Source organism: Aotus nancymaae, unplaced genomic scaffold (genome assembly GCF_030222135.1).
Source record: "Aotus nancymaae isolate 86718 unplaced genomic scaffold, 86718_ANA_hifiasm-v0.15.2.pri h1tg000002l, whole genome shotgun sequence".
NCBI lineage: Eukaryota > Metazoa > Chordata > Mammalia > Primates > Aotidae > Aotus > Aotus nancymaae.
This window is the reverse complement of record NW_026988413.1, coordinates 15,898,873-15,924,087: the sequence shown is the minus strand read 5'-3', so window position 1 is coordinate 15,924,087 and position 25,215 is coordinate 15,898,873. Positions and strand designations below refer to the sequence as shown.

Here is a 25,215-nt window from a genome sequence, read left to right as displayed (position 1 = left end):
TATTTACCTTTTAAATTTCTATAGCATCTATAATGTCTCATTTTCATTCTCAATATTGCTTATTTGTACCCTCTTTTTTTTTTTTCCCTCAGTAATCTTGTGAGAGGTTTTTCAATTTAATTAGGCCTTGCCAAGAACCATTTTTTGGCTTATTGATCCTCTCATTTATGTTTCATCCGTTTCTGATCATTTTTTACTGTTTCCTTCATTCTACTTAAAAAAAAAATTTTGACTGTGCTTTTTCTGACATTTTAACTTCAATGCTTGTTTCATTGTTATCTTTCTTTCTTATTGTATGTATTTAAAGCTACAAATTCCAATCTGCTTCAGCTGCATCCTATGCTTTTTGATGAATGATATTTTTATTATCATTTATTTCTGAATATTTTTGAATTTTCCTTATGATTTTTGCTTGATCTATGAATTACTGAGACATGTTTCTGAATTTCCAGATCTAAAATTTTTCTGATTGGCTTGGTAATTAATTCAGACTTAATTGCATTTTGGCCAAAAAAAAAATGTAGTCTATAAAATTCTAGTATTTTAAAGTTTGTTGAGATTTGTTTTATGGTCTAACACGTGCTCTGTTTCAATAAATGTTGTATCTATGCCTAAAAATAGTATATATCAGTTATTGGGTACTATGTTCTATATATGTTCATTAAGTCAAGTCTGTTAATTGTGTGGGTTCAAATCTTCTATGTCTTTACTGATTTTTTCTTCTGTTTTAACTATACAAATTATCAAGAAGGAGGTGTTAGAAATCTCCCACTGTATCTGTGGATTTGTCTATTTCACTACATAGATTTGTCCACTTTTGCATTCTGTATTTTGAGACTATGTTATGTTATTAGATGCACTAAAGTTTCAGATTATTTCAATTTTCTTACATTTCGACCCTGTCATAGAACGACTATTTTTAGCACAAATACTGCCTTTTGTGATAGTCTATCTTATCTGGTATAATGGATAATTTATACTAGCTTACTTATTTTTAGTTTTTGCCTGGTATAATTTTTATATACTTTTACTTTCATCTTTTTTGAATCCTGATATTTTAGATGTATTGTTGATAAAAGCATGAAAGCAAGATATTGTAAAGGCCATTTTTCTCATCTTTGACTTGACTGTTTAATTCATTCCAACATTTCTCATAATTGTTGATGTATTTGGGCTTATTTCTATACCAGTTATCTATTGCTACAGAACAAACTGCCTCACTGTTTTTCTGCTTATGATTCCATGGGTCAGCAGTCTCGCCTGGGCTCCTAGTGGCATGGCTGAGGAAGGGTGGTCTTTGATGGCGTTACTCACATGTCTTCAAGTTGATGCTGGCTGTCCTCTGGCTCGTGTGGTCTCCACTACGTATCTTCACATGGTAGCTGGGTTCCCTGAAGTCAGTTATAGATGTCCTCTAATTTTATCCCTAAATACTTTTACATGTATTTTTAAACAAATAAGGATACTTTTATATTTATCTACAGTACCATTTTCATACTTAGCAAAAGTAACAATTCTCTTATATCATCTTACACTATCTAACCTATGTTTGGATATCCTGTGACTTATGTATTTATAATTTTTTCCAATTTAAGATAGTTAACAATTATATGCAAGTACTAATATGTACATTACATATACAGAAAATAGACATTTGAAAGGATGAGGTTAAAAAATTAATAGAAATAGAAATACTGATGTTTACTTTTTATGCCTCAGTAGAAACCACTACTCTTTACAGGGTTTGTTTTCTTTTTGATTCACTTTTATTTTTAAATAATCCCAAACTTATAAAAAAAGTACAGAAATAATACAAATTTCCATATCACTTCATCCAAACTCCTCAACTGCTGTATTAACATTTTACCATGTTCACACATGCTCTCTCTTTCCATGTATGTGTGTGTGTGTATGTATGAATGCATATACATCTACCTATTTTCTGACTTATTTGAGAGTAAGTTGCAGAAATAATGTTCTTTTATTTCTAAATATATCTTAAAAACAAGGGCACTGTTATATAACTGCCAGAACAGTTATCAAAATCAAGAAATTAACATTGATGTACTATTATCTAATTTGTACAATTTATTCAAATTAAGTTCATTGTTCCATGAATGTCATTTATAACAAAAGAAAAAACACTTGTTCTGCATCCAATCTGGGATCACATGTTGTATTTAGTTGTGGATATTTGTTTAGGCAACTTTAATCTAAAAAAGTTCCTCAGTGTTTTTTCTTTTATGGCCTTCACATTTTTGAAAAGTTCAAATCTTTTTTTTTTTTTTTTTGGTAGAACGTCCTTCAGTTTGGGTTTATCTACTGTTTTGTCATGATTAGATTCAGATCATGTAGTTTAGCAGGAGTACCACAGGGTGTTGTGTCTTCTCGATGCATAACACATATAAGAAAGTTCTGTGAACTTTTTAAATTTTTAGCTTGAGATTTTTTTCAGATTACCTAGGTAGCACACATTTGGGTTACTTATGTAAGGGCTAGCATAAGGTTGTGGATTCTCAGGGAAGATATTTATTCCTTCATTTAGCACCAAATTTCAGAACATGAAAGCGTCTTTGCAGTACCTAGGAATCATGACTCCTGGGAATCATCTAGGAGTAGGAGTAAGTCAACTTTTTTTTATTCTCTCTAAAGTTCACATACAGTCTTTTGCATCCTGGTTTATAGTGGGATGTGGTTCTATATTAGATTCACTAATCTTGAGCAGGTCCTGGATTTTTGTTTGCTTTTCCTAGAACCTGGTGAAACTTTGAAAACCAACATTCAGATCTACCTGGTTCACTAGATGCCCTCAAAACATTTACTGTATAGGTGCTAGTTTTATATTTAGTGTTCTGTACTTTATTCTCATTTATTGATGCATCAAAGATGTTTTCATTATTTTACTCAGTAGCTATAATTTTCAATGGTTCTGCATTGATAACAAAAATTATATAAAAAAAATTTCAGGAGAGAGATCCAAGATGGCTGATCACTAGCAGCTTGGGATTGTAGTTCCCAGAGAAAGTGCACAGAACGAGAGGACGCCACACTTTCAGACGAATTTTTGTTACCCACGGACCGGAAGATTCCCAGCGGAGGAGCCCCACGGGTCGCCAGGGCGACTCTTGTGGCCAGTGTGGTGGTTTTGCCGGGGCCCCGGTGTGGCAGTTCTTGGTGCAGAGTAAACGGGACTGACCGATGTTTGGAGCTCCGGGAAGGCAGAGTCGCCCATTTACCTGATTGAAGAAGGGACTCAAGAAGGAAGCCAGACCGGAGATTCCTGGGCAGAAAAGCACCACAAATCTTAATGCTGCTGTTTTGGCCGGCACAATGGGTTGCTCAGATTTCGGCACTGGGAATCAACAAGTTGGACGTCCACTCAGAGACCTAATTTGAAAGTAGGCAATTACAAAGACGACAGGTGGATGAACTCACGATGGGAAGAAACCAGCATAAAAAGACTGAGAATACCCAAGATCAGAATGCCTCTCCTTCTACAGGGGATCACAGTTCCTCATCAACAAGAGAACAAGGCCTGATGGAGAACGAGTGTGTTCCATTAACAGATTTAGGCTTCAGAAAGTGGATAATAAGGAACTTTAGTGAGCTAAAAGAACATGTTCTAACTCAATGTAAAGAAACTAAGAACCTTGAAAAAAGGTTTGATGCAATGCTAACGAGAATAGACAACTTAGAGAGGAATATAAGTGAATTAATGGAACTGAAGAACACAATACAAGAACTTCGCGAAGTATGCACAGGTTTTAACAGTAGAATTGATCAAGCAGAAGAAAGGATATCAGAGGTCGAAGACCAACTTAATGAAATGAAACGAGAAGACAAGATTAGAGAAGAAAGAGTAAAAAGGAATGAGCAAAGTCTCCAAGAAATATGGGACTATGTGAAAAGACCTAATTTACAATTGATAGGTATACCTGAATGTCATGAAGAGAATGAATCCAAGTTGGAAAATATTCTTCGGGATATTATTCAGGAAAACTTTCCTAATCTAGTATGGCAGGACAATACTCGATTCCAGCTAATCCAGAGAACACCACAAAGATATTCCTCAAGTAGAGCAACTCCAAGACACATAATCGCTAGATTCACTAGGGTTAAAATAAAGGAGAAAATTCTAAGGGCAGCTAGAGAGAAAGGTCATGTTACCCATAAAGGGAAGCCTATCAGACTCACAGCAGACCTCTCACCAGAAACCCTACAAACTAGAAGAGAGTGGGGGTCAATATTCAATATCATCAAAGAAAAGAATTTTCAACCCAGAATCTCAAACCCCCCAAACTAAGCTTCATAAGCGAAGGAAAAAGAAAATTTTTCACGAAAAAGCAAGCACTCAGAGATTTCATCACCACCAGGCTTGCTTTACAAGAGCTTCTGAAAGAAGCATTACAAACAGAAAGGAACAACCAGTATCAGTCATCCCAAAAACTTACCAAAACGTAAAGAGTATCTCTATAATGAAGAATCTACATCAACTAATAGGCAAAATAGCCAACTAGCATTAAATGACAATATTGAACTCACAAATATCAATATTCTAAATTTAAATGGATTAAATGCCCCAATCAAAGACACAGGTAAATTGAATAAAAAGTCAAAACCCATCGGTACACTGTATCCAGATCTATTTCACAAGCAATGACATACAAAGACTCAAAACAAAGGGATGGAGGAAGATTCACCAATTAAATGGAGAGCAAAAAAAAAAAAAAAAAAAAATAGGAGTTGTAACTTTCATCTCTCACAAATAGACTTTAATAGTAACAAAGACTAAAAGAAACAAAAGAGGACATTACATAATGGTAAAAGGATCAATGCAACAATAGGAGTTAATGATTATAAATATATATGGACCCAGTACAGGAGCACCCAGATACATAAGACAAATTCTTAATGACTTATAAAGAGACCTGGACTCCCGCACAATAATAGCGGGAGATTTTGACACCACATTGTTAATATTCGACGGATCAACAGCATAGAAAATTAATAGGGACATCTATGATTTGAACTTAGACCTGGAATAAGTAAACTTAGTGAATATTTATAGAATTCTTCACCCCAGGTCTACAGAACATACATTTTTCTCAGTATCATATTACACCTATTTTGAAAGTGACTACATAATTGGAAGTAAATCACTCTTCAGTATTTGCATAGCATTTCACAAACTTAAATGAAATATTGGTTGGCTGTTTGTTTGTTATTTTCTTCCCTTATTCCTTCCTGTCTCTGTTGTTAAGCACGATTATCGGCATAAAAGAGGTTTTTAATACCTATTTTTATATTGCATTCCAGCCCAGGCAATAGAGCAAGACTCCTGTTCTCTCTCCCCCTTTTTCTTTCTCTTTCTTTCTTTCTCTCATTAAAAAAAAAAAATTTCAGTGGCAGGGTACCTAGTCTACCATTCTGTTAGAAATGAAATTGTAGCAATTCACATAGCTGGTTTTATTTAAATCACATATAGCCCAATGAAATTGAGTGTTATCTTTATTTTATGAATGAGGAAATTGAGGATACAAACATCTAGGAAACTGCTGCGTTATACAATTAGTAGTGACAGAGCTCATTTAAACCCAGGTCTGTCAACTCTAAGACATGTGCTTTCTACCTTGGGCTTTGCCTCCCATTTGACATGAAACCTCCAAGACACCCTATTTCACCTTAGGATAGCACTATTCGAATATTCTTCCTAATTTTGAAAAGAAATCTGTTTCCCAAGAGTTTTTACACATAGGTCAGTGGTTTTCAACTCTGGCTGAATATCTAATTACCTGGAAATATTTAAAAATATAACTTATACCCAGGTCTCACTCCCTAGATATAACTAATGTGGAGTGGAGTCTATGTGTATTTACAAAATAATTTCATTCATTCATTCACTTGTTCATTTGTTTGTTTCTTCATTCCCAGGTGATTATAATGTGTAGTTGGATTGAGAATCATTGACTTCAGGCTTGGTTCTGTCCCATGGGTTCATGTGAAACAAGCTTAATCTTTCTTCTGCAAAATAGTCTTCTGCAAAATGTTATCCTGACCCTCCCTTGAGCCTTCTGTGGTTTAAACATTTCCAGTTTCTTCACGCGGGTAATGGTTTCAAATCTATCACCTTCCTGATTGTTCCCTTAAATATTCTCCAGTAGTGCCCAGAAATGAGGTATGCGCTGTCTAAGGAAGAGTAAAGCAAGATCACCATTCTTTCAAACAGCTCAAGCTCAGACTCTTTTGTTATTGTCGATGTATCGTGGTTTTGAGTCATATTGAACTCATTATCTTGTTTGCTGTGTACCATCAGGCCACTTTATAAAAAAGTGGACTTTATTTTTTAGAGCAGTTTTAGGTTGAAGGAAGAATGCAGTAGAAATCACAGAGTACCTATATTCCTTCTCTCCCCTGCCCACAATTTCCCATATTATTAACACCTCATATTAGTGTGGTACCTTTCCTACAATTGATGAACCGTTATTGATGCATTATTGTTAACTCAAGTCCATAGTTTTCATTTGCATTTGCTCTTTGTGTTGCACAGTTCTATGGGTTTTGACAAATGCATAATGCATTGTGTTCACCGTTATATTATCAGACAGATAAATTTCACTGCCCTAAAAATCCTCGCTGCTCTTCTGCTCTACCTATTCATCCTTCCCTCCAGGGCTGATGTTTTTACTGTCACCATACTTTTGCTATTTTTTAAATGTCACATAGTTGGAATCATACAGTAGGTAGCCTTTTCAGATTGGCTTATTTTACTTAGCAATATGCAGTTTAGGTTTCTCCATTATGTTTTCATGGCTTGTTAGCTCATTTCTTTGCTAAATAATAGTCTATTGTCTGAATGTACTGCAGTTTATTCATTCACCTACTGAAATACGTCTTGGTTGCTTCCAGTTTTAGCAGCTATGAATAAAGTTGCTACAAACATTAATGTGCAGGTTCTTGGGTAGACATAATAAGGTTTCCACTCATTTGGGTAAATGCCTAGGAGTGCTATTGCTGGATAATATGGTAAGACTATGGTTTTGTAAGAAACTGCTACAGAAAGTGGCTGTACCATTTTGTATTATTACCACCAGTGAACTAGAGTTCCTGTTCCATATCCTTGTCAGTCTTTGTCATTGTTAGTGTTTTGGATTTTAGCCATTGAAATAAATGTATAATGATATCTCATTGTTTTAATTTGCAATTCTCTAATGACATATAATGTTGAGTATATTTCCATATGCTTATTATCCATCTGTAGATCTTTGATGAGGTGTCTGTTCAGATCTTTGCCCTTTTAATTGGGCTGATTTCTTTTTGTTGAGTTCGAAGAGTTATTTGTATATTTTAGATGCAAGTTGTTTGCTATGCATTTTGCATATATTCTCTCTCAGGCTGTGGCTTGTCTTTTGATTCTTATAATAGTGTTTTTTTATATAGCAGAAGTTTTAAATTTTACTGAATTTCATTTTATCAATTTTTTTTTCTTTCATGCATCATGCTTTTGGTGATGTATCTAAAAACTCAATCACCAAACCCAAGATCACTTAAATTCTCTCCTATGTTATCTTCTAGACATTTTATAGTTTTCCATTTTACCTTTAGGCCTGTGATCCATTTTGAGTTAGTTTTTGTGAAAGGTGAAAGGTTAGTGTCTAGATTCTTTTTCTGGGAGGTGGGTAATTGTTAGGTCACTATTTTTATCCTTGCTTTTTTAGTGCATTTGGGATTTTTTTCCTAAGATCAGAGCCTCATATATTATGATCTCTATTAATATTTTAAATTACTGTCTGTCAGATCTGTCAAGATCTCTTAAAACTTCGATTCTTTTATTCATGTACCTATTTACATTTATTAATTTGTTTTTGCAAATATTTATTTAGTTCCCACTATGAGCTAAGCCTTATTCTAGGTATTGGGGATATAGTCTGAACAAAATAAACTCCCCATCTGTCCTTAAAGATGTACATTTCAAGGCTTGAAAGCAAGAATGCAGGTGAGAAACAAATATACAAATAAACATATAATTTGTCAGATGGTGATGAGTGCTAAGAAGAAAGATTAAGCAAGGTAAAGAGACAAAGGCTTTTAGTGCAGATGGTTAAGGAAGGCAAGTCTGACAAGATGAACTTCAAACAGACACCCAAAGGAAATGAATTAGTCATGGAGATGCTTGAGGAAGGAGTATCACAGTATCACGAGCTGTGATACTGCATGTCCAAAGGCCCCGAGGCATGTGTGTACTTGACATATTTAAAGCATGATGAAGAGGCCATCACGATTGGAGTGAAATGAGCAAAGGGTAAGAGTAAGAGAGGATGAGATTAGAGAAATAAGGAGGGGCGAATGTCAGCTTTGTATCATTTGTATATCTAGTAAATTACCTTTCACTTCCATTGTTGATAAAGTATTGCCTAAGAAAGGGCTGAAGGGGGAGCCTTAATGAAATGTCCTAGGAATCTTCCAGCAATCTGACATCATTCCAATGAGCATCACATTTTGGATATAGATATTGAATTGGTAGCTCTTCCATTTACTTGTATTCTAGCATGTTGTTTCCACATTTCTTCACCTGTCCACAGGGAGATCATCAAGTGACTTGCCAGGAGTCTTGCTAAAAACCAGATATACTATGTCTGTCTAATTTCCAAGATCTACTGATGTAGCTGATCTGTCAAAGAAGGAAATGAGGACAGTATGAAATCACTTGGCCTTAGTGAGAACGCAGCCTGATTCCTAATGACCACCTATTTCTGGGTGTTCACAAACCATCCTTTTAATCAGATTGACCTATATACATTTTTTTTTAAGTCAAATATTTGCAAATATATAACTATAAAGCCCAATAATTTTAGAATAAAAGTGGAACTATTCGTCATAAAATTAGATGGTAGTATTTTAGGGAGGCTTCCTTTTTTCCTCTGTGTTAACTGTAAATTAATGTCATGTAGGACTTATTGGCTCAGGTGCTGGAGTCTTTTCTCACAGTAGCTGGATGTCCAACAATTCAATTCTGGTCAATTCAATTCAACTCAGCTCAACTCAACTCCAACACCTGGAGTTAGTGCAGACTCCATGGGTTAAGGGCTCAGTTTCACAAGACTGTCTACACTTCAGACACCAGTCTCATATCCTGGGGAAATGGTCACCGGTTCTTCTGACCTGCCAGCTACAAATCAAAGGTTCCCCAACTCCCTCCTCAGGTTCAATAACCAAACTCAGGAAAGCACTTATGTTTACCAGTATATTGTAAAGGATACTACTCAGGAGTAGCAAATGGAAAGATACATAGGGCAAGGTATGGGAGCAGAGGGATTGGCACAGAGCTTCCATGCCCTTCCTCTGTAGGTGTGCCTCCTCTCAACACTTCAGTGTTGAGGTATTTGCTTCCAACCTGGAAGCTCCCACACTCCCTTGCTTAGGAAGGTTCCCTTAAGCAGGCAGGATTGATTAAATTATTGGCCATTGGTGAGTAATCTCAATCTCAGGCCCCTCTCTCTTCCCTGGAGGTTAAGGGTAGGGCTAAAAGTTCCAACCCTCTAATCACCTTGCTGGCCCTTCTGATGTCCAGCTCCCATCTTGAAGCTATCCAGGGGCCCACCAGTCACCTATCAGCACAAACTCTGTTAAGATTGAGAGGGGCTTGCCATGAATAACGAAAGACATTTTTATCACTCAGGAAATTCCAGGGATTTTAGCTCTGTGCCAGGAACCAAGGACAAAGACTATATCTATCTATCTATTTATCTACCTGTCTATTTTTTTGTTTTTCCTGAGACAGAGTCTCGCTTTGTCGCCCAGACTGGAGTGCAGTGGTGTGATCTGAGGTCACTGCAACCTCCACCTCCCAAGTTCAAGTGATTCTCTGGCTTTAGCCTCCTGAGTAGCTAGGATTACAGGCATGCACCACCACGCCTGGCTAATTTTTGTATTTTTAGTAGAGATGGGGTTTCACCATGTTGGCCAGGCTGGTCTCGAACTCTTAACCTCTTGATCTGCTCGCCTTGGCCTCCCAAAGTGCTGGGATTACAGGTGTGGGCCACCGCACCCAGCCCAGATATATATTTTTTACTATGCCACAGGGCTTTACCCCATCTGAAATCCAGACATTTAATTTTTGTCTATTATTATGTCTAGTGTGATATCAGTTGGAGGGAGTGTTTTCTATTTTAGTATTAGTTGCATTATGTCTATTGAAGTTTAGTGTTTGGTTTTACATATTGTTGGTGGCTTAAATGGTTCATTTAAGTCTGTATGTTTCTGAGATCAAATGGTGTCAATAAAAATGGTAAGGCTTAGGCATCGTTCTGTGACTGCTTCGAATCATACCTGTATTTCTTTGTGTATGGTCATAACAAAACAATAATAACCTCCTTTTATTTAGTGCAATACCAGTTATGAACAGTTAGTTACCTTACCAACTGCTTTACAGCTGTTTTACAGAGAAGCTATCATTATTCCCTCCCTCAACACACATCATTTCAGTGATGAGGAAATTAAGATCCATAGAGCTTAAGGTCACTCAGCTAAAAAGTAGCAGAGTTGAGATTTAATCTAGGTCTCTTGGACTCTGACATCTGTGCTCTTGTCATTACATCTGCTTCTCCCTATTTGCATGTACACTTGACTTCCTGTAAAGGATGTAATAGAATCTGCACTGGACTGGAAATGAGGCCTTTGACTAGCTAGCTGTGTAACAGGCAAATTATTGGGTTTGAGTTTTATTTTTAAAGTAAGGAGCTGACTAGATAGTTTCTGAGGTCCCTCTGGCTCTAAAAGTATAAAACTGTAACAAGTGTACATAATTGCTTTGATAGCTATTTTTTTGTGTCTATCAATTATGTGAAATTTACTAAGAGAGTCAATGTAAAACTTTAACGATGTCCCACATTTTTAAACCTTTAACCTTGTGGCACTAGGCAGATAAACTTACCAAAGGCTTCCTTGGTATTTCAGACAGATTATGAGGGACAAGCCAAGAAACTCCTGGAACTGATGGAAAACACAGATGTGATCATTGTTGCAGGAGGAGATGGGACACTGCAGGAGGTATGACTGTTTTTCTCTTTGAAGCTATTTTGAAGATGAGAAAAATGGAAATTAAATCCTAGAGTAATGATATAAAGTAATTGTAATTTAAATAAATTATTTAATTCATCATTTTAGGATTGTTGCTCTCTGAAGCTAGTATAGCTAAATTTTTTTCATGCACTTCCATTTCATTGCTTTTTATAAACCTCTACCCAGCACATAGAAGAATTTTTGTATTATCATATTTAAGTTTGATAACATTGAATATCATAGGAGATAAAATGGTGGTGGGTGGGATAATCTTATTATATTTGAAGACTCTTATGAAGTAGCCCTGTTTGTAATGAAATCATAGTTTCAACCATCAGGTACATTTCTTTTTTTTTTTTCAGAGTCTCAGGTATGTTTCTTATAAATAAATACAGATTCACCTATCCATTCTCATGTCATTTCCATTATATATAATATTATACTACATTTATAGGAAGAGGTATATATGTTAAGATGTATGCATCTGCCTTGGTTTTAATATTACATATTCTCAATGAGATACCACTATGCACCTATTAGAATGGCCAAAATTTCAGAACACTGACAACATCAAATGCTTGCAAGGATGTGGAACAACAGGAACTCTCATTGTTGGTAGGAATGCCACTTTGGTACAGCCACTTTGGAACAGTTGGGTGGTTTCTTACAAAACTGAACACACTCTTAACATACGGTCCAGCAATCTTGCTCCTTGGTAATTACAAAAGGAGTTGAAATCCTATGTCCACACAATTGCACACATAGCAGTGTTATTCATAATTGCCAAAACTTGGAAGCAACCAAGATGTCCTTTAGTTGTGAATGAATAAATAAAGTGAGGTACATTCAGACGATAGGTATTATTCAGCACTAAAAAGAAGTGAGCTATCAAGCTGTGAAAAGACATGGAGGAAACCTAAATGTATGTTACTAAGTAAAAGAGGATACTCTGAAAAGACTACGTACTGTGTGATTCCAACTATTTGATATCTGGAGAAGGCAAAACTATGGAGGCAGTGAAAACGTCAGTGGTTACCAGACACTGAAGAAAGGGATGAATAGGCAGAGCACAGAGGATTGGTAGGGCAGTGAAACTATTCATTATGATACTGTAGGGGTGAATACATGGTGTTATACATTTGTGGAAACCCACAGAATGTACAACACCAAGAGTGAGCCCTAATGGAAACTATGGACTTTGGGTGATGATAATAATGTGTCAGTGTAGATCCATCAATTGTAACAAATGTGCCACTCTGGTGAAGGATGTTGATAATGGGGGCAAGGTTCATCACGTGTAGGGGCCAGGGGAACGTGGGAAATCTCTGTATTCCTCTCAATTTTGCTGTGAACCTAGGACTACTTTTAAATAATAAGATTTATTAATAAAAATACCCTTAATGCTTACTTTGGTCCATTAAGGACAGTAAGTATGTTACCCTGCAAGTACTCTTCTTTTCCATGCAGCAGACTGGTGTATTCATTACACATTGGAAGCCCCTAAAGAGCCCAGTGCAGATGATCCCACTCACTGATCAGTTATTCAATCCTGTATACTATAATTCACATTCATACCTCATTTCTGATTGCCTGTTGTCCCCATTTGTCTGTGTTCAAGGATCAGAAGCTAACAGTAGACAGAGCACTGTCCTATGTTTGACTTAGTAATTACATGAGCCTTACTAAGCTTCTTCTAAAAAGGCTGTGCTAATGATCTTGTAATTGTTTTTATGGCTTTTTAATGAAGTGTGAAAAATATTGATAGCATGCCTACAAAGAATGAAGTAGACCTCTCAACAGCCCCATTTATTCCTGAAATTCAGTGAGGCAGGAGAAGATGAAGGGAGAAGACCTGGGTCAGGTTTACTGTACAAAATGTTTTTAAAGAAACTGTCTATTTGGTATAATCACAGTCATATAAAAATATGCACTAATGAGGAAAAGGATTGGAGGGAAATATAGCAAAAATAAACAAGTGATTAATAATTGGTTATGATGAAATTAGGAGAATTTTTTTTTCCTTTAGGTATTTTTCAGTTTTTACGAGAATACTATCCTTCTTGATATTTGTCAATAAGAACGATTGAGTGCATACTGTCTGTAGCAAAGTGCTTTTTTCCTGTATGTGAACTTTATAGTAGTAAACTAGGGTTTTTTGTATAATTGATGTATATATCACATTTATAGAACTTAAAACATGTTTTTACTAATACAACTTGGAGTTTTAAATAATTATTTTATCTTAGCCTTTATTGTTTTGTTGATCCTAGGTCAAAAATACAATCTAATTTAGCTCTGATTGTGTTGGAGAATACTATATGTTTTAAGATCCAATGCATCTTTTAACAGAGCTTCTAAGAAGAAAACAGGAATAAGTTTGTAGTCTATGAAAATTGAATCCAGTTCTTTTATTACAAAGGAAATACATGTTGTTTATAATAATGTTTTATTATATTTGTAGGTTGTTACTGGAGTTCTTCGACGAACAGATGAGGTGAGCTTTAAAGAAAGAGCAATTGCATTTTAACTTTTATTTTTCTGTTCTTTTTTATTGCTCTTCTTTCTTTTACTTTTTTCTCTATGTTTTAAAATGGGTACAAGTTGTGCTTTCTTGAATTTTAGAAAATACTGCTACCCATGTCATAGAACATGTATGTTAACCCATGGGAACTTTTCTGGTTTGGTAATTGATGGCATCCAGTAACTTGACAATGGTTATTTAAAATTTTATTATGGAATCTTTTTTTCAAAGAACTTTTTAATAAATAAATTGTGCTATATTCATATAGTGGGAGTCATCTAACAGTTACAATGAACGAACTAGGTGTATAAGTATCTACATGGTTAAATCTCAAAAGCATTGAATAAAAACAGCAGGTTGCCCAGGTATGTTATGCATTTTATGAAGTTTTAAAATTCAGAAAACAATACTATGTATTGTTAATGGATGCCTAGATACGTAGCAAAAGAATGAGAATGTAGATGGAAAGGAATCACACCAGCCTCAGGATAATGGTCTCCTCTGGGAAGGGAGAGAGGAGAATAGGTTTAGGAGGGACTTTCATTTTATCTCTATCATTTTATTCCTTAAAACATACAAAGCAAAAAGGCAAATGTTAACATTTATTAAATCTAGGTTGTGGGCACATGGGTGTTTTTGTAACATTATTTTATGTACTTTTGTACAATAGTTAGAAGATCCTTCTCAGGCCCTTTGGTAACAGTAGATTGTGCTCAGAATTGTTTTGAACCTTATAATATCTATTGTATGTGTGACATTTAATTAAGTTAACTGGTATGTCAGTACCATCTATTACTTGAACTTGTTTATTCTCTTTGCCTTATTTGTACTTAAGATAGTTTATAAAGCACCTTCACCTGTCATTGGTCTCTGTATAAATGGTAGACGTTTTTAGTTGAATTTTATCTTCAACTTTATTAAATAGTGTGACAACATAATACTATCTCTGTTGTACTAGTGCATTAATCTGATATGTGCAAAACCCTCATTGTCTTAACCAAATTTCTTTCAAACAGATGTCATTAATGAGTACATAAATATTTCTTCCAAATTCTGAGTCATTTTGTTTTCATTGACTGCTTTGTTAGAAATTTCCTACCTAGCTGTATTTGATTACTGGTCTAGGGATGTAGGAAAGGAGATGGGGAGGCAGATACAGGGTCAATTATTTGTCGTAGTGGACACACCTGTGCTTCTCCATTAAGCCTGATTTTCTGATCATAACAATAAAACTTTCCTCTTCTTCCCCCTCCCATCCCCCAGGCTACCTTCAGTAAGATTCCCATTGGATTTATCCCACTGGGAGAGACCAGCAGTTTGAGTCATACCCTCTTTGCCGAAAGTGGAAACAAAGTCCAGTAGGTTGTCAATGTGGGGAATTAGCATTTGTGGGTGAGCGAGCCTGGGAATGAAAAATTTATGTGTATGCTATAACTGTTTTGAGTTTTGATAGCCTGAAACTTCAAATAATTAAGAGAAGGACCTAGATCAGAGTTCAACCTTTCCGTTCACTGGGAAGTTTTCTGACTGGGTTGTGGGACTCTTAGAATAAGTCTCCGGGTCAGGTAGGGAGGTGAATACTTGATATCCTTTTGTCAGTCATGAATATAATATCCCTGGCCCAAACTGTTTCTGTGCTTGTACATTGTAAGATTGTTTAATGAAGACAGATTTGCGCTGATCATTTGTTTGCTTTAAGTATACACGATGACAAATAGCAAGTCCCTTGTGAAGACTGAATCAATAGCTTTGACTTCATCATCTTGATACTAAAAATAGCTAAAACAAGTAAATATAGCCACATGCTTTTGGGAATACCTAAGGTGGTAGGCAGTGTAGACAAAGTAGACAGGTAAAGCAGTATAGCCCTGACATCTAAATTAAATTGCTGTGAATCTAACAGTGTTTTTGGGAGTCAAACAAATTGTTATTATTATTCTTTTTTTCTTGAAAGCATTATGTAAACAAAGCTTTGCTCTTTCAAGAAGACAGGAATCTTGAATTTGAGCTCTGACAGTGATTAGTAACATCATTTTAAGCAAATAGTTGTCAAGAAGACCCAAATAAATGGAGAGATAGCTGAGAGATCAGCTGTCTGATGGTTAATTGTAAGCTTTGGGACACATTGGAGAAAGTCAATAAATAAATACTTGTTGCATGATTTAATGAAAATTTTCTCATGATTTTTCTGGTTATGATCTTCTAGAATTAACAATAATAATACTCAAGTGATTTTTTTGTTTTGGTTTAGATTTTTTTTTCTGCTTTGGAATTCTTTCATTAGGCTGGCTTTTGTGAATTTATTTTTGCTATTATAATTTCAGGAGTCAACTGTATATCTTTTAACAATTCTCTATATATTTTTAATAAGCACCTTGGTCCATTTTTCAAAACACTAGGCATACACATAGATATATATCAGACCTTCATTCCAACTTCTTTCATGCTTCAAACCTTAATATAATGGGGATTATTCAGCTATTCATTAGCTATCCTGAGGCACAATTATAGGAGAGGCCATGTCAGTTGGCCATACTTTTTATTCCCAGTTTAGAATTTCTGGAGGGCAGTAGATAATGACAGTTAATTGCTCAAGTTTTTACTTCTCCAAAACGAATCCTCTGGTTCAGTTGTTGGTTACATTAGAGAGCTTGTTTTCCCCTCGTGTCAGTGTAGATTTTTTGAATTGCTTTAGCCAGTATTTCAAATAGCATATGTCATTGACCCAGGGGTAGACCATTATCCTTGGAGAACCCCTTGCCTGTCCAAAAGCTAATTTACACAGAGTGTGGCAACCTCCGGGGTCTGAGAGAGTCTTCAGTTTGGGGGGAACTGATTTTCCCTTGTAGTTAAACTACTGTTGTTGCTGCTGCTATTTATAATTTAAAAATTTATAAAACTTAATTTATAAGCATACCCCAGGGCTCTTAGGTAATCAAGTAAGTCTGTCCTGAGTTCAGAATTCTGTAGGCCTCATAATATGGCAGATGCCTAAGGCTATTTAAAAAGAACAAGGCTTTGCTTTTTGCACTGCTGTCAAGATTTGTTGTACCATAGTTACTACAGAGGAAAAAAGAATTTTCAATTTGGAATGTTGCAAGTAAATAATCCTAAAAGTGCTGTTCCATGCTACAGTGCCACTTTATTTAGAACTTTTAGTTATTGGCAGGAGAATGATGAGTTACAGGTTGCAATTTTAGCTGTCTTCTGCCAAGCAATTTAGGAAAAATATTTGATGTAAAAAGACTTTCTGAGTTACAACAATTTTTTTTATTTGTTTTTTTAAGGTCAGCCTCTCAAAGGCATTTACTAAATCTCTCAATGTGTTAAATACTGTTCAGAGTAAGTACAGTGCTTTAGGATCCTTTCTGATAGCTTTTTTCAGAGTTTATATATTCATATCAAATGACCTTAAACTTGTGAGCATGCTACTTACTTTCTCCTAAACTAAAACTCATATTCTAAACTGCTACCTCCTTCCCAAGTAGCATCTATATTGGAGAGAAAAAATGGTGTAAAATGAGGTGATAGAGAAACATGAGAAAGTATAATAGTTTCAACTTGTTATAAGGAACCCAGAGTTTAATCCAAGCATTTGAGTCAATGTATATATCTTGGGATTTTAAAGTATCTTAAGTTGTACCTACCTTTGTTAGAAACACTGGTTTAGGTGGATTTGATTCCTGTAAGTGTTTACATTTAGTCCTGACCACACTGATGGGAAGGGCTATAGAGCACCCAGATTTTAGATGTGGACTTTTTCTTTGGGAGTCCATTGATACCCATTTGATACCTCCAAAGCAGCCTTACGGGTTAAGATAGCACATCTTTGGAGACATGCATTTCATTTTGTAACATGCTGGCACTGTCCTCTTGGTAATTTTGTTCAATCTCTCCAAACTTCAGTTTTCTTGCCTGTGTTTATCAAATGCACACTAGTAGTACTTACTTCAGAAGATTGTTAAAAAGCTAAAATAGGTCCAGTTAGGTAAGTGAAATTATGCATAGTAAAGTATCTGATACACTGAAGACTTCATTTTATTAAAAATTCATTTGGGAGAAAAACAGTAAATAACAAATAGATTGACTACAATTATTGATTCTAGATTCTATAAGTAAAACAAATATAAATCAAAACAGATAAGCCTCTGTTCTATTGCTAACTGCTTCACCTGGAAAAATTTTTTTTGTTGTTTACAAAAGGAAAGAATGTTTTATAGTCATACAAATCAGTTACCATGGGATGGCAACAATTTCTATAAAATTCACAGTATCAACCAGGTCTGCACATAGCAGAATAGATTAGGAGGGGCCCTATTTGATTAGGAACTGCCCTTTTTTGAATGGAAATTAAAGTACTTTCTAAATGATTTCCACTTGTAGTTGTACTTAAACTCTAGACAAAATAATTATTTTACTTTATTAATCATAATTACCAGATTTATTTTTCCAAAATATAGCTATGTAACAATAGAGGCAATAGGAAACTAACACTGATATGCCTTTACAAAAAACATGAAATACTTAACGGATAAATTTAACAAAATATGTGTAAGATTTATATGATGGAAACTACAAATCACGGAAGAGAGAAATCCAGAAGACCTAAGTAGATACTTCTGTGTTCATGGATTGCAAAGCTCAGTACTGAGATGTCATTCTCTCCAAACTGATATATAAATCCAATACAATCCCAATCAATATTTCATAAGGCTTTTTGTAGAAATTGACAGATTGAATCTAAAATTTATATAGAAAAATAAAGGAAGTAGAATAAACAAAATAATTTTGAAAAAGAACAAAGTTTAAGGATTTACTCTATCCAATTCCAAAACTTATCCTAAAGCTACCGAGATCAAAACAATGTGGTGCTGGCAAAACAAGAGACATAAATCAGTAGAAGAAAGAATCCAGAATTAGACCCACACACATATGGACAATCGATTTTTCAACAAGGGCACCAAAGCCATTCAATGTGTAATAGAAAAGACAGTTTTTTCAACAAATAGTATTGGAAAAATTGAACATATACAAAAATTAAACTTCAACCTATACCTCACACTATATATAAAAATTAGCACAAAATGGATTGTAAACCTATATATAAAACATAAAAGTGTAAAGCTTCTAGAAGAAAATCTTTAGACATTAGGGAAATGCAAATTAAATCTACCATGAGATGCCACTACACGTCTATTAGGATAGCATAAACAAGAAAAAAAAAAGCAAACAAAAACCTGAGAAATATGTGCAGCAACTGAAACTCTCAGGTATCACTGATGCAAATACAAAATGGTAGTCACTTTAGAAAATGGTTTGACAGTTTCTTATAAAATTAAACATATACTTACCATATGAGCAGCAATCACACTTATAGGTATTTTTTCCAAAAGAAATGAGGACATATGTCCATACAAAAACCTATACAAGAATATTTATAGTAACTTTATTCCTAACTGCCAAAAACTGGGAGCAATGCCAATGTCCATCAACTGATGAATGGATAAACAAATTACAGTACATCCATACAATGGAATATTGATAGTCTATTGATACAGCCAGTAGTGTAAATGAACCTCAAGCTCATGCTAAGAGAAAAAAGCTGAACTGGAAAGGCTCCACACTTTTCAATTCTGTTTTATGACATCCTGGGAACGGCAAAACTGTGGACACAGAAAACGTAGTAGTTGTCGAGCTGAAGGTGCAGGGAGTGAATTGGCTGTAGAAGGTTGTGAAGGACCTTTTTGGGATGTTGAAAATGTTATATATATCTGTCATGGTGGTAGTTATATGACTGCAGCATTTGTCAAAATGTGTAAAACACTGTACCTAAAAGTATGAATTTTACTGTGTATATATCATACCTCAATTAATCTAACTTTAAAGAAAGAAGTTACACTTCCAGTTTCCGGTTCCACATGTAAGGAGCTTGGAAGTTTCCACTCTGTCCTGACAATAAAAGGTTGAACAGCCTGAAAACTCAACATCTCTTCTTGTATCTGAAGGAGAAGGGAGAACATAGGGCAAACTGCTGCCCACAAGATTGGAGAGAGGAATACAGGGGGTTTTGACTTAACGAGACACACACTGGAAACCAGTGCCAGGGTAGGAAAATCTGAGCTATAATTGGTAAATTGCTGAAGCTCGGTGTGATTAGCTCTGAGAGGAGTCCCAGTCTACTGGGATACAGTCATAAGGAGCCCCCCACAGTATCATGAGATATACCTCCAGAGCTCACAGTATCAGAGAAAAATCCCTTATGCTTTTGGCACTGGTAGGGGAAAGGAACCATTTTGAAATATGCCAACAGTATTCTGTTCTTCTTAACAAGGCCTGTCCTCAGGAGAAACAAGTTAACCAGAGCCTAACCTGTTGGAGTATTCTCAAGGGTCAACTGCCTGGGGAAGGGAAATACTTAATTGTAGTCAGCTCTAGCCTTTCATGTGGGAGAAGGGAAAAAGCCAATTCCAGCCCACTCTAGCCATTCTGTCCCACCTAAGGGAACAGAAAAAAAACTGAGAAATGCTTGTGAAGTTCAAAGTCCAGAGATGTAGGCTCATTAAAACCTAAGACCTAATCATTGCTTCCCCTCCCTTCACACATTAACCCTACATTACTAAAGGCCTATTTACAGCAGTTCTTTTTACCTGGTATGTCATTTCAGACTACCAATTACAAGGCATACTAAAAGGCAAAAAATATGACTCAAAGACACAAAGCAAGCCTCAGAGGCGGATGTGGTAAGGATGTTTGAATTAGCTGACTGGGAATTAAAATGATGATTAATACACTAAAGAGTCTAATGGATAAAGTAGACAGCATGCAAGAACAGATGGGCACTGTAAGCAGAGAAATGGAAGTCCTAAGAAAGAACCAAAGATACTAACAGAAATGAAGAATGCCTTTGATAGGCTTACTAGTAGACTGGACATAGCTAAGGAAAGGATCTTTGAGCTGAATGATACCTCAATAGAAAGTTTGAAAAGCAAAAAGCAAAGAGAAAAAGGGTATGGTCCCAGGACCTTCCACAGAGACCAAAATCCACAGATGTTCAAGTTTCCAATATAAAATGAAGTAACATTTGCCTGTGACCTATGCACATCTTCCCATATACTTTAATCACCTCTAAATTACTTATAATACCTATTATTAGGTGAATAATTGTTGTACTGTATTGTTTAGGGAATAACAACAAGAAAAAGTCTAGTCTACAATGCAATGTTTAAAAAAATAATTTTAATCCAGTTGGTTGAATCCATGAATGCAGAACTTACAGATGTGGAGGGCTGAGTATAATACAAATTAGAGCAGAAATCAATGAAATTGAAAACAGGAAATCAATAAAAGAAATCAAACCAAAAGCTGGTTCTTTGAAAAGATCAATATAATTAATAAGCTTCTAGTCAGGCTAAGAAAAAAGGATACAAATTACTAATACTAGAAATGAAAGAGAGGACATCACTACAGAGGCTATCAATTTCAATACTATGGACACTAAAAAGGTAATAAAGGAATAGTGTGAACAACTTCATACCCACAAATCTGATAACCTAGATGAAACGGACCAATTCCTCGAAAGACACAATTTGCCAAAACTCACACAAGAAAAACTAATCTGTAGTTGAATGGATTGATAAAGTGTGGTACATTCAGACAATGGAATATATCCAGCAATAAAAAGAATTAAGGTATCAAGCCATGAAATAATATGAGAATACCTCAAAATGCATGTTATTAAGTGAAATAAGTCAGTCTGAAAAGCTCTATACTGGATGATTTTAACTGTATGACATTTGGAAAAGGCAAAACTATAGAGAAAATAAAAAGATTAGTGGTTGCCAGGGGTTAAGGTTAGGGTATGAAAAGCTGGAGCACAGAGGATTTTTAAGGCAGTAGAAATGCTCTGTGTGATATTCTAATGGTGTATACATATCATTATACATTTATCCGGAACCCTAGTGCAAACTGTGGACTTTTTAAATTTAAGTTCTGGGATACATTTGCAGAACACACAGGTTTGTTACATAGGTAAACCTGTGCCAGGGTGGTTTGCTGGACCTATCAACCCATCACCTTGGTATTAAGCCCTACATGCATTAGCTATTTGTCCCAATGCTCTCCATCCCCCCGACTCACCCCGCAAACAGGCCCTGGTGTGTGTTCTTCCCCACCCTGTGTCCGTGCGTTCTCATTGTTCAGCTCCACTTATGAGTGAGAACATGTGGCATTTGGTTTTCTGTTCCTGTGTTACAAACTGTGGACTTTGGGTGATAATGATGTGTGAATGTAGGTTCATCAGTTGTAACAAATATACCATGCTGGTGGGGATGTTGATACTGGAGAAGGCTGTGCATATGTGGGGTAGGGGTAAATAGGAAATCTCTGTACCTTCCTCAATTTTGCTATGAACCTAAGACTGCTCTAAGAAAATGAAGTCAAAAAAAGTTTTAAAAAGTGATTTCAAACTTAGATAATTCTACTTGCTTAAGTAAGCATTAAGGAAGGGCTGTTAGTTTCTCCTTAGTTTGAATAACATTGATATGGACCTTCTGTGGTTATTCTTTCTCATTGTTCCTTCTAATTGTATATTGACCCTTGTATCCCACCATTAAAATGCATTGATTTGGGACAATTTGAATATCAATAAGGCAAATAACTGTAATGTATTAAGATATATCAAATATTTTTAAATCACTGAATGAGGTCATAGTGATACTAGGTAAATAAAAATGAAAAACTGATCACTTTTGGAGGATACTAGGAAATCAATGTGTTATTTTGAAAACTGATTTTTAAAAAGTTTAAAAATCAAGTATTCTGACTTTCTTATATGACCTATATTTCAGTGTATCCAAATTATGAATGAGAGAAAGTTTCTCTTTGCAGACCAGATAATAAACTGGAAGGAATAATAGAATTTAAAAATTACCAGTTTGCAAGTCTATTAATTAATCCATGTAGACAGTGATTATTGATCATTTCCACCATCACAAAAGGAGAGACAAGCAGATATCAAGTACCTTGTGGTGGAAGTACATACCACCATGTGGAGTATTTTTGCCAAAAGCTTAAGGCTGAATACGTTACAGATTCTCTATTCTAGATAAGATTTTCAGAAAGTCCAAGGAATGGAGGTACATGTTAATACCACAGGGATACAATCAGTAAAATCCAAACCTTAGAAACTCAGTAATATAAACAACCTGTTTCCCAAGTATGGAAGAGAAGAGGAAAGGGAATCTATAAATTGAAAGAGACCTGAAACCTATAAGCCAGTTGCAATTAATACATCTTATTTGGATCCTGATTTGAACAAAGAAACTAAAATACGTATGAGTTAATTGGGGAAATTTGAACATTGAGGAAGTATATTTTGATATAAACGAATTGTTTAATGTTTTAGGTATGAAAATGACATTTCACTTTTGTTAAAAAAGAGTTTTTGTCTTTTGGAGTACATAATGAATAATTTATGGACAAAGTGTGAAGATATCTAGGGTTGCTTTAATTGATACAGAGTAGGGGCAATGAGTGGGGGATATAGAAGGAAATAAGATTTGCCATGAGTTGGTAATTGCTGAGGGCTGGATGAGGAATGTATGGGTTCATGGTATAATCATCTATACTTTTTTATATGCTGGAAATTTTATAGAATAAAATAATGCATTCAGTGAATATTAAATGCTTATTATGTGCCATGTACTGTGCTAGGTGTAGGTTTTATATTGGTCAATAAATGGGTGCAGATTATCACTAACCTTGTAGAACTTTTGATCTCCAGAGAAGACAGATGGTAAAGTAAAGAAAGAAATACGTATCATGAATTGCGATCTATCTACTCTGGAGAGTTATGAGTGCAGTTCAGTGATAGAGCTTAGGGAAGGACATACCTCTAGGCTGGCTGGGATAGGTCTCTGAGGTGGTGATAGTTCACCTCAGATCTGAAGGAAGAGACTAGCCAGCCATGCACAGAGACTGCAGCCTGTTCCCAGGAGGGGTGGGCACACTGGGCAAGGAAGCACGTGGTGTGGGTGCGCTCGTTTTCTCCGCTCTGAGAGACAGCATGTCTTACTGTGTAGCCACTTGCTGATTTAAAATTTCTCTTTTGGACTATCTGTTGTATGTTTATATGTGTCTAACCTTGGATCTAATAAATTACAAACTCTAGAACTGTTTCCAAGCCTGGCATAGTTTCACATGTGCTACATAGATGTCAATAGTACATGCCTTTTGATGAATATATTTTTTAAGCTATAGACTTCAAATAACTATCAGAATGTAGATAAGAACAGCCTGTGTTAAAAAGATTCAGCAATTAAAATGAAGTGCATCCTAGCAGTCCTGGAAAATAAGAGAAATATGTCTCAGACTCTGGATTATATTTTGCTAAGAGAGCTACAATAAACCCCGCCTTTAGTTACCCTTCTGGCTCTAGAGCAAGAATATTGTTTTTGCAAATGCCTGAATTTCTTACAATGAATAAAAAAATTATTATTATTTAAGTATCATATTTTCCAATGGTAAATAGGAGTCAGGTACAACATAGAGACTCAGTAAATGTTAAATGAATAAATGATCAGTGCCTTGTATGAACTTCTAGCCAAAGCTTTCTCTTTGAGTCCCTATCAGAGCCTTTCACTGTATTTGTGTCAGTAATTCTTTATACTACTTTGTTCTGCTCTATTCTAAGCTACTAGTACTTTGAGCAGGAAAGAGAGATTGTGTTTGAGTGTGTGCTTTGAGTGCATGTGGCAGTATTACAGGGGAGATGTTGCCTGTTTTTCACAATGTGATCATTTCCTTCTCTCTTTTAGACATATTACTGATGCCACACTTGCCATTGTGAAAGGAGAGACAGTTCCACTTGATGTCTTACAGATCAAGGTAAATCTTTTCTTTACATATTGAAAAAATTGTGAAAGTAATACACACTTACATGTTAAAGAAAATCAAATGTAGCAGTTCAAGTGAGGTTATAATGAAAAAAAATAGTTGCTCCTCCATTCCTACCCCAAGTATTACTCCCCAGAGAAAATAATTTTACCCGTTAATTCTAGTTATTGCTAATTAATATGCTTTTGCTCCTATTTTAAAAATGTGGCTAAAAACATAATATTTACCAGTATAGTCATTTTTAAGTGTACAGTTCAGTAGTGTTAAGTATACCTAACTACTTTTTTTTTTTCTTTTTTTGAGAAGGGGTCACTGTCTGTCACCCAGGCTGGAGTGCAGTGGCATGATCTCAGTTCACTGCGGCCTCTGCCTCCTGGGTTTAAGCGATTCTTCTGCCTCAGCCTCCCAAGTAGCTGAAATTACAGATGGCCGCCACCACCACAACTGGCTAATTTTAACTACTTTTTGATTGATGGGTTTTAGACCTTATCTTTGACCTCTTTGTTATACAGACATACCTTGTTTTGTTATACTTTGATTTATTGCATTTCACAGATATTGTGCGTTTTACAAATTGAACATTTGTGGCAACCGTGCCCCAAGCAAGTCTACCAGTGTCATTTTTCCAATGGCATGTGCTCACTTCATGACTCTGTGCCACATTTTGGTAATCCTCACAATATCTCAAACTTTTTTATCATTACTATATTGTTATGGTGATCTGTGATCAGTGATCTTTGATG

At 35.5% G+C, this 25,215-nt stretch overlaps 1 protein-coding gene across 4 annotated transcripts in view; it reads left to right on the top strand.

Moving 5' to 3' along the window:
* The window catches only part of AGK (acylglycerol kinase), a 150,620-nt gene that overhangs the window by 86,175 nt on the left and 39,230 nt on the right, over window positions 1-25,215 (top strand). For all 4 annotated transcript variants that reach the window (XM_012447482.3, XM_064372837.1, XM_012447481.3 and 1 more), the window contains exons 6-9: window positions 10,954-11,046; window positions 13,520-13,552; window positions 14,843-14,937; window positions 24,394-24,463. In XM_012447482.3, the coding sequence (XP_012302905.2) occupies window positions 10,954-11,046; window positions 13,520-13,552; window positions 14,843-14,937; window positions 24,394-24,463 (291 nt within the window). The remainder of the gene's footprint in view (window positions 1-10,953; window positions 11,047-13,519; window positions 13,553-14,842; window positions 14,938-24,393; window positions 24,464-25,215) is intronic.